The 10520-nt window shown below is 47.0% G+C and overlaps 1 protein-coding gene across 1 annotated transcript in view; it reads right to left on the bottom strand.

Annotated features, from left to right (window-relative positions):
* Window positions 1-921: 921 nt before the first annotated feature.
* Window positions 922-10520, bottom strand: part of SCN10A (sodium voltage-gated channel alpha subunit 10) — a 95992-nt gene continuing 86393 nt past the window's right edge. The window contains exons 29-31 of the mRNA XM_029244012.1: window positions 10257-10361; window positions 5418-5688; window positions 922-2676 (exon numbers count right to left, since the gene is read on the bottom strand). Coding sequence (XP_029099845.1) covers window positions 1469-2676; window positions 5418-5688; window positions 10257-10361 — 1584 coding nt within the window. The 3' untranslated portion in view covers window positions 922-1468. The remainder of the gene's footprint in view (window positions 2677-5417; window positions 5689-10256; window positions 10362-10520) is intronic.

Genomic DNA, 10520 nt, shown 5'->3' with positions numbered 1-10520 from the left:
TGTGCGGCCCCAGAAAAATCTGTGTCCATGAAGCCTGTCAGGGGGACCAGTCTTTAGTCTTTGTAATTGAATAAATGGGAAATCTTATGAAGCGATAAAATACATATCAATGAATTGACCTGATCCTTGTTATCATGGCAAGGAATGTCCCAAGAGTTAATAGACGATCATGGCTCTCATTAAGACCCTTTATGTCTTATGCTATCACACGAACTTCTTAATCTCTTTCATCTCAAGACCTGCCATGTGACTTTGGCCTGAATATCATCCCTTGGCAACCCTTCCACCATTCAATGCATAAATCCAGTGAATCTTTTGGGGCTTAACTCTCATTATGTCTTGTGCTTAGAGCAGTGCCTGTCATATAATAGGTACTTTAAAACATTTGTAGGATGAGTTAAAGAAAGTATTGGCCTTACCTTTTGTCTCCCAGATCATCTTTCTCAAAATGTTCCTTTATTTTTGATTATACTAATTATGGAGTCCTGGTCCGAGGGGAATGTGAAAACCTCCATCCTTAAGTCTATGAGATGTGAAACAGCCTCTAGAATATATTCAAAAGCTGTCTTTTGGCCATAGAGCAGAAAGGTCTGGCCATTGCCGCTTCAGGGGCGAGTATTTTCGTCGTCTGAATTGGGACAGGGCATCACTGAGTTCTACAACATGAAATGCAAAGGCTGCAAAGACTGTCCATTCTGCCCCCCACCACCATGGGGAAGTGGTTCAGAGGGGAATGAGTTTGGCCCAGGTCAGCCAGGCAAGCAGTGGGAGAGTTAGTTAGGATGAGAACAGGCTCCCAGGACAGTGCTCCTTCCTGCCTACCCAGCCTGAACCCAAACTGCAAAATATCAGGAACCCTGAAAGTGAAGAAGTGATTTATGACATGTCAGTGTCACATAATTTTTTAAAATGATGCTTTAGGATATAACATTGGGTTTGACATACCTTTAAAAATATTAATTTTAATGGGTATCTCAGAGGCCTTTCATGACATAGACCACAGGTATTACCCTGGGCTGGAGCAGCTGTCCGGCAGCTCTCAGCATGCAGTCATGCAAAATCCTAAATAACACTGCCAGTCTCTATGTGGCGTTTCACAGAGGATGACCTTGGACCTTTAGCAACATTCTTGCCATGTATCTTTGGAAGTTCTGGTCCTGAGGTGTTTGTCTTGGTAAATGTAAGCTCTGGTCACCATCAAAATAAAATGTTCCAGGGACATTTTCTGGAAAGTAAGGGAACCCATCATCTGATATTGAAAATTAAAAGGGAAGTCACAGCGGAGACGCCCTTGGCTTCTGACTCTTGTTAGTGTGTGAGGGTTTCTCCAAAGGTGGGTACCAACTGTATTCCCTGCCCCATTCTGACATTGTGACCAGTGGCATGCGTTGGTGAGGCGGTGGTGGTACGTTGTCACAGAGCAGAAGGATACGTCAGACCTGGACATGCCCATGCTGGAGGGTCCTCACTAGGGCCCAGTGGCTTCCTTAGTGGCAGCCTCCCCTTCGTTTTGTATCGAGCTAGATGTGCTCAAGTTGACTTGATCACTAAGGCCTCTAGTGACACTGTCGTAGGATGGTGGGAAAGATGTGGCAGAGGCAGTTTCAGATTTGTCTGGGAGCACACAGTTTTCATTTACCACGAATGCAACAAAGCCTTCATCTGGGAGTGACACAGCCTCCTCCTCAGCCCTGGGCACAGGTAGGGGATTGGCGATCGTCATGGAGCGGTGCAGCACGTAGCTGCGATAGGCCTTTTGGATGACAGTGGCTGAAATGTCTTCTTGCTTCCACCGGAGGGTGGTTGCTATTGGTTCATAGGATGCTTTTGAAAGATTAGTTGCCATAAATTTCTCCTCCATATTTGCCTTCAGAGAATCCAACTCCCCAGATTCTCCCAGAACATTCTTGGTGAAGGTAAACAGGATGTCCAAACAGTGGATCTTATCTCCAGGGACCAAGGGCAAGTCCATCTGGATTAATATATTCCCATTGGGTTTTGGGATCCGCAGGGGGCCAGAGAGCGTGTCTGCAAAGTCTGAGAGGGCAGAGAAGGTAATGAACTGGGTGGCCTCCGGGTCGAACTTTTCCCAAGTCTCGTAGAACATGTCAAAGTCATCCTCGCTCAGGGGCTCCGTACTCTCCTTCGTGGCCACATTGAAGTTTTCCAGAATCACCGCAATGTACATGTTGACCACGATGAGGAAGGAGATGATGATGTAGGTGGTGAAGAAGAGGATGCCCACGATGGGGTTCCCACAGTCCCCTCTAGTGCCGTTGCTGTTGGGCAGGGTGGGGTCGCAGTAGGGAGGCCCCGTGTTGAGGATGGGGCTGAGAAGCCCGTCCCAGCCTGCCGACGTGGTGATCTGGAAGAGGCACAGCATGCTGTTGGCGAAGGTCTGGAAGTTGAACATGTCATCAATGCCAGCCTCCCACTTGACGTAGGCGAAGTTGGCCATGCCGAAGATGGAGTAGATGAACATGACCAGGAAGAGCAGCAGCCCAATGTTGAAGAGGGCGGGCAGGGACATCATGAGCGCGAAGAGCAGCGTGCGGATGCCCTTGGCCCCGCGGATCAGCCTGAGGATGCGGCCGATCCGGGCCAGGCGGATGACTCGGAAGAGCGTTGGGGAGAATAAATTTCCAAGTGATGTAAGAATTGCAGAAAACACCAGGCCTTTAAAAGTAAGGGGAAATGATCTAATTAGTACTTCCAACCACGAGCCCTGACAAAGTTGACTGGATCACACCCCCTCTTCTCTGCCTGGTATGGACCTCCAAGTGAGCATCCATATTCAGGGACTCTGGACCCTCTGAGCCTGGCACAGTGGATGGCATAAAGTAGGGGCTCAGTAAGTGTCCATTGCATAAATCCTGTCTCCCTCGAGTAAGTCTCACCTTTCCCACCATGTTCTTATCTTTCCCTCCATCCAGATACATTCTTAGTCAACCTACATGGTCAAAACCCAATTTCTGCAGCCTAGTTCAGCTGGAAGTGATTGCACCCTGTTCCACATGCTCACAGTCCTTTGTCTGTCTTTGTCTGTAACATAGACCCGGCTCTTTCCTGAGAATTCAGCCTTTGGGTAATGCCTTTACTTCCACCCTGGTCCTGTGCTCTGTGAAGGCTGGGACCCACTGTGATTCATCTCCCTATCTCCTACTGTGAAGATTGACTCAGTTCCTGGCACATGGTCCTGTGGATAATTGTACAGAGCCTAGTATTAATTATAAGGGGCCTGAGGACTTGGGCAACTTGCTGACAGCTAAAACAGAATGGTTTTGAATGGCCAGCTGTGTGCATAATAGATTTTATTTGTTTCTTTCATTTCCAGCTGTGTTTGAACTCTGTGTTAGGGCCTAGAGATGGGCTAGTTTAAGGTCATTTATAGCCCCCTAACCCGAACTATGAACAAGAGTGTGTATATCTCCCTATGATATCTAACTTGAAGACTGGTGAAACTTGGTCTTGGGGACCTGTGGAGGCCTGTTAAGACCATCAAAGATTAGGCAAGGCCTTTAGGTCAAACAGGATCCAAAACCTCTCAGGAGAAATGGTGAGGGGTATGATAGAAGCTCTCTCTCCTCGCCAGGGTGCCCTTGATCCCATTCTCCTACTCGCCTTTTGTCCTATGAATATGGGTGGTCACAGTATTGTGTTGGAAGGAGGAAGGAAATGGAGGAGAATTGGGATAATTATAATTTTGTATTATGAAATCTTTATGAAAGCCCCTCTCTTAAAGTCCAGTTTAACTGGGGCATTTTCCCATAGTGTGAGATACATATGTGTTTTTATAATCTACTAAGATTCTGCCAGCCAACTAGCCTACCTTTACAAGGGAGAATGAGTCTTCATACTTGTAACAATCAGACAATCAATACATGTCTTACAGGTGGAAAGGAAGAAGGGGAGAGGGAGGGAGAGTGGAAGAATGGCTAGTGGGTTCTTGCACTTGTTTTCGAGCTGTCATTATGAGTGATTTCTCTCCAGTGACGGGCGTTGCTGTGTAGGTCATAGGAACTGGTAGTTAAGGTGGCCCCATGATAGAATGGAGTACTCTGAGTATATTTTATTTCTATATTACTGATATGGGAAGTCACATAAGCAAGCTCCCTTCTCTAATATAAAATAATAATAAATGGCCTTTAGAGTCTCTCACTTTGGAAGGCAAACAAACAAACAAAACAAACCTCCCCCACCCCACCCCTGGAAAACCCAGCAGCAATAGGAAAATAAAACAAAACAAAAAACAAAAATAAATTTAAACTTCCCAAACAAACACAACCCAAGGCTGTGTTTCAGCACCAGGATACAGAGATTAAGTGCCGCCTTTGTTGTATTCAGATGCTATTAGCTCTTGATAGTAAATCAATGGAAAATAAAATCTACAGCTATGCCCTGACGTGAAAAGTAAGGAGGTCATGATATAATAGGTCAGGATATATTTACAAAGCAAAGTAAACCTGGTGTGCTGGGATTTGGCCTTTATAGGATCCAACTTTGGCTAAACCACACGAAGGCCAGGGACGATGTCTTGGTTGTTGGTAGGAGGCTGTTAGTTTATTAAAAAGAACATTAGCATGGTCTAAATTCAGCTCCACCCTTTACAAACTATATGACCTTGCATAACTTTCTTAATCTCTGAGGCTCCATATTAAATGTATAAAATGAGTATAGTAACACTCCTTCCCAGGGCTGCTGTGGAGATCCGTGGATCCCAGCCCAGTGCTCAGAACTCAGCAAGCACTCAGTTATGGTGGCTGCAATCCCCACTTTAACCTCTGACTCCATTCATTTTCTCTGAACACCGTTGGCCCCCAAATACTGAGCCTGTCATTCAACAACACCCAGACTAGGTCATAATAGCATTGATCTCTTGGCATTGGTCCCTTGACTTTACTGTCACTCATATTCCCTAAGTGGACAGTTATACAGAGATTTAATTCCAGACCCTTGACTTAAGAATCTCCTTTGAACAATCTCCTCCTAGTCTTTCCTCACTCTTCTGGCAACCACCTCCTTTCCCAGAAAGTATTTTATGACTCACCTCACACCACAGCACCCACTCTCTGCTTTGAAGGCCATAAAGATAAGACCCATTGGAAACTCCATCATCTTAGGTTTTCTTGTGCGTGATTGTTCCCTATCGGCTCCCAAATTTCTGGCGATGGCTGCACACACAGTAGGTGCCTGAATACCCTTCATGGCAGCATGGAGAAGGCTAGTGGAACCTCTGCATTTCACTGAGAGGCCCCGGGCATTTTAAATCTGCTGCTCTTGCAAAGCAGCAAATACTGGGCTCCTCTTACAACGTAGGTTTTTAAAAGTTTGTTAGCTGTCCCCTTGGTTTTGAAAGAGCAGCCAAAACAAGACCAAGTAGAGGCTGGGTGTCCCCACCACATGCGATGCCCACTTACTTCCAATGGAGAGGACCACGACAATTAAGTCAAATACATTCCAGCCATTGGTGAAGTAGTAATGCCTCAAGGCAAACATCTTCATGACACACTCGCCCATGAAGACGGCCACAAAGAACTGGTTGATTTTGTTTAGGATTTTTGTCTTTTCTTCACTCTGCTCATCAGTCTCCACCATCATGGTGATCATGTTGAGGCAGATGAGGACCATGATGATGATGTCGAAAGTCTGCCTGGTCACGATGTCAAAGACAAAGCCCTGGTACTTGTTCTGAGAAAACAAGAGATGGTACATCGGGCCTTTTAGCAACATAAACCAGGCATCTGGAGAGGCTGTGTTCTTCACAGATGGGTTTTTAAAGTCTGTCTCTTTTGTCTCCCTCACACTCCACATCCCAGCAGAAGCAGAATCCTAACCCTCCAAGATCTCACTCTTAGTTGTTTCTACCTCATTGCCTCTCCTGGCCCCACGGAGTCACTAGGCACTTTGTCCTTGTCCATGCTCTTCCCTCCACTTGCAGTGCCCCTCCAGTCCTTTCTCTGGGCCACCTAAATCCCCATAGCCTTGAAGCTGCTGCATATCACAGGAAGATAAGCTCAGTGCTTTGTGATGACCTAGAGGGGTGCTATAGGGAGGATGGGAGGGAGGCTCAATATGGAGGGGATATGGGGATATATGCATACATACAGCTGATTCATTCTGTGCAGATGTCTAAGCAGGTCTTGGTTGTTTGCATTCTTGGAGAGAGGCAGAGTGGTCTGGACAACCAAGAGATCATTTTTAGGGGGTTATTTTTATGGTGTTTAAAAAATTTTTCCTGGTGTGGCCCTCTAGACTTTCCTGTGCTGTTAACATCTTATTGGTCTGTGAGCTCTTGATTCCAACCTCATCCTCCACCCTCACCTTCTCAGACACTTCTGAGCTCTGTGGAACTCACCTGCCTTGATCTGCAAACTTCTCCTCCTACTCAGTGGCTGCTCACTCTCCTCATGCCATGGACCCTAGGGCTGGGGGCAGAGCTGAGGTCCCTCTTGTTCCCCATTGTCACTCCCAGACCTTTGCTCCTCCTGTGTCTTGTAAAACCCTTCCTCCTCTGATGCCTGTGTCTTCAAGTTAGCCTTCCTTTGCCCCCTCTTCATCGCTACCACTTACTGACCTCCTGGTCCCTCTGCTTCATTACTGATGAGTGAGACTCTTGGCCACACTTGGCCACTCTTGGCTATTAGCTCTCGGTTCCTTACCTAAATCTCTAATGACCTAGTTTTTCCTAACTTAGAGAAAAATCTTCCTGAATCTCACATCTCTCTCCAGCTACCAGCCTACTTCTCTCTTCACTTCACAGTTAAATTTCTTGAAGGAGTTGTGTGCAATCACTGTTTCCCATTCACGCCTCAGCCTACTCCAACATAGCTTTTGTCCCCATCCTGCCATTGAAATGGTGCTTGTTAAGATCACTCGTAACGTCCAACATACTGGTTTGGCATCGCTTACCGCCCCCTCTGCCTTGAAACTCTCTTTTCTTGGTTCCCAGAGGGCTTACTTCCCTGGTTCTCTTCTTGCCTTTCTGTCTGCTCTTTTTAGAGTCTTCTTTACTCAACCTTTAGATATTAGAGTTCCTCAAGGCTCAGTCCTATGTACCCTTCGCTCTTCACGCCATTCTTTCTCCCTTGGCAATTTCTCCGGCCTGTGAATTAATATGTGTGTGATTTTTACTCATTGTTTTCCTGTGTCACTGGACTGTCATCTCTGTGAGGGCAGGAACATCTCACTGCCCTATCCGTAGGGTCTGCATAGTATCTGGAATGCAACAGATGATCAATAGGCAGATGAGTGAATGGATGACAGAACGGACGGCTCTGAATTACACACACTTCAAACAGAATTATAAAGCCACTCCACTAGGTTGATTACATTTAATTCTGTACAGAAGGCACTTCCTGAATGTGTACTGTGTCCAGGGCTCTGCATGAGCGGCTGTGAGGGAGAAAGGAACCTGTCATGAGTCTCACCAGGGAGCTCCCAGGAGCCACAAAGGGGAGAAGGGCTGTGACAGGGCTGGTTCCTGCTTTCTGCTTCATGGTGGGGATGGGTTGCTACCCTGCAGGGTTTGAGCAAAGAATCAGAGTGGGTCTGGCTCCAGGCATAGCTGCTGGCTCATGTCTTTTCTGGGATGCTGAGCCACTAATAGCTTTCATTTCATCACTGAAAATGGCAAAAAAAAAAAAAAAAAAAAAAAAAAAGGCCCATTCATGACTTCTAACTAAACAGAGCAGGCAACATTACTAAGTTCTGGGCATCAAGTTTGCCCCGGATATTCAGCTGCTGGGGAGTGGAGCGGCTTTCTAGCTGCTCTTGGCTTAGCTTGTGGGCAGGGATCCCTTCCTTGCAACCCTCGGGGCTCTCAGAGATGATGAAGTGGGTGACTGATGATGTGATATTCTGGAGCCTATTCTTTTCCTATAAAGTGGAGTATGTGAAACCTGATTTTAGTGATTTCTATAGTAGGGAATGTTATAGAATAAAATTTCCCAGTCTTGTGGAAGCCTTAGGCTCTGCTATGGATGAAGCATAAGATTTAGAACTTGGGGTTCACGTGTGGCAAGGAGTAGTATGTACATGCCTGTGTTGGAGGTCCCTATGTCATCCGAGGCTGGCTCTGCCATGAACTGGCACCCATGCACCTGTGGAGCAGAGTCCTGTGCCAATGCTCAGCTTACCTGACCAGCTCAACCTGTTGGGACCCCTCAGGGAAGAAGATGGCCTTTCCAGTGCCAATAATCTAGTGAGGAGGAAACTGGAGCTGGGGAGGTGAGTCTTAGGCGGGAGTGGGCATTTCTCTTATTGCTTGGGCTTCTTTCTTGGCTCTGGACTTTGTGGAGGGCAGATGATCAGGCTGGTCCCACTGTGGGGTGGGTGCCAAGACGTCGCCTGCCATATGGATGCTGGCCAGGAGCTAGGATGGGCCAAGGCTCGTGGGCCCTGGAGAGCAGCCGGCTGCAATTGCCGCCTGGGCCCTGATCTGCTAGTTTCCCTTTTGGTATCTGAAACCTCAAAGTCTTGTTTAAATGTTCCAGCCTTGCCTCAGCTATGCTAAAGGGAACAAAGGAAATAATGTTTGCTGTGCCTGGACCAGAATATTAAGGAGAGAGCCATGTTCCCCCACTAAAGCTATTATAGTGTGGATAGTTAGTTAGTTAGTAATATACACCCCCTCCCATTCAAAGGGATGGCTAATGTCAGGAACACAGCTGGGCTATGAGGTCTCACTTTGCTTATCCGCATGGAAGACCTCCTCCAGTGCCAACCTTGGAGGACCTTGGGGATGGCTTGATTAGGAGACGTGATGATTTTGTTGTAGGTCTTCCTGCCCAACCACTGACTTCCACTCCTACTGCAGTGCCTGGAGTTTCAGCATTAGGTTCCTACCTTTATATTAAGATAGTGTCCTTTCCAGGGTCCCTTTTGGAAATGTAGCTCACCCTGTCCCAAGGAAATTGTCTTCCTTGAGAGGAGGAAGCTATGGTGGCCTGTGGGATTGGCTGATGAGAGGGGAGAAGCTGAGATGTTATAGAGAGATGGAGCAAGTATGTAGGGAAGGGTACCCAAAACTGTCATGATTTTGCCAAGGGTTGACCCCACCACCGAACACCTTGGTGTCTGTTCAAATGTGGATTCAACATCAGTCCAGCCACCAGAAAAGGTCAGCAGGGACCTAACTGCTCGCTTCTCATTAGGTCTTAGGATCCTTCTCCCGTAACCCCGGCTTGACTCTGATTGGCTGGGCTCAGCCTTTCACCTACATCTTCTAATTTTGAGCCTGTTCCTGCCCACTGGACATTGGAGCGATACTCCCTGAGCCTTAGGGACTCTCCCTCAGGCTAACTCAACCCCAGTTATCTTGATCTTATGAGGTATTTGGAAGGACACCTCTGCCCCTACAGAGGTCTGAACATCTTATCACTCCCCATTGTAACACTTCTTATCAGAATGGAGAATAGTAATACATTTGTGACCACTGTTTCCAAGTAAAGCATGTGAAAGGTCATAGCATTTTCTTTTCCTCCTGTAAATGTTTTTAAGATTTTGTGCTCATGAAGTTTTTAGTATCTTATGCAAACCCCATGCCTTGATTTAGAAATTATAATGTCTTGGCCAACAGAATGTATGTCTCCCTGATTCATTTAGGGAAAGGCCTGTACCTTTGCTGAAGGTCCTTAGGTTTTGCCCTTGTGTGGGGAAGGGCTAATGGGATTGTGCCATGGATCTTTTTGAATAAAGGAATCACAGGGGAGTATGCCTCTAAGTTTTGGTCAATCTTTAAACACTAGAGTAGGATAATTTTTGGTTCCTATTGTGTCACCTGACCATGACCATGACTGGGCCCAGGATCCCAGGGTGGTTGGGTTTGGCTATTTCCTCTCTGTCTTCCTGTAGGCATGGGGTAGAATGTGGGGGGAGGCTGGCGATCTGTTGCAACCTACATCAAAATGCATAACCACAAATGTTTCATCTCAGGGCTCTAACCATCCTTACTATCATTTAGCCTAATCTGTTCCTGATCTGGTGCTGGAACCCTAAGCCTGTTGGGCAACTCAAGTACTTCCCTAAACAGGTCTATCTGGAACACCTGCAGGAGTATGTTCACTCCAGAAGATCAGAGTTGCTTCTTGCAGACTTTTCTTCCTTGGGCCTGGGAACTCTCATTACCTCATCCTCAAAATCAACCCAGATCTCCTCCTCCACAGAGAGCATTGGCCAGACGCCTACCAGCACAGGCATGGGCTGTCAGGTTGGATTTCCAGACACTTTCTGCTAGAGAGGCGAGCTCTGGGGCTCACCAGGGGCCGTGGGATGGGCTTCTGGGGCTTCTTGGAGCCCAATTTCTTCATGGCATTGTAGTACTTCTTCTGCTCCTCTGTCATAAAGATGTCCTGGCCCCCTAAGTGCAGAGAGATAGGATAACACACACCACTGTTATTGCCCCCAGATGGCAGCCTTCAGTCCTTTCTGGGCCCAGACCCCAGACAGGGGTGAAGCCTGCAATCAGGGGGCAAAGGTCGGTGTTGGTGCTAAAAGCCAAGATTGGGCTCCTGGTCAGGCAT

Source organism: Monodon monoceros, unplaced genomic scaffold (genome assembly GCF_005190385.1).
Source record: "Monodon monoceros isolate NGI ecotype Baffin Bay Population unplaced genomic scaffold, NGI_Narwhal_1 Super_Scaffold_3, whole genome shotgun sequence".
Lineage (NCBI taxonomy): Eukaryota > Metazoa > Chordata > Mammalia > Artiodactyla > Monodontidae > Monodon > Monodon monoceros.
This window is presented reverse-complemented; position numbering and strand designations above follow the sequence as displayed.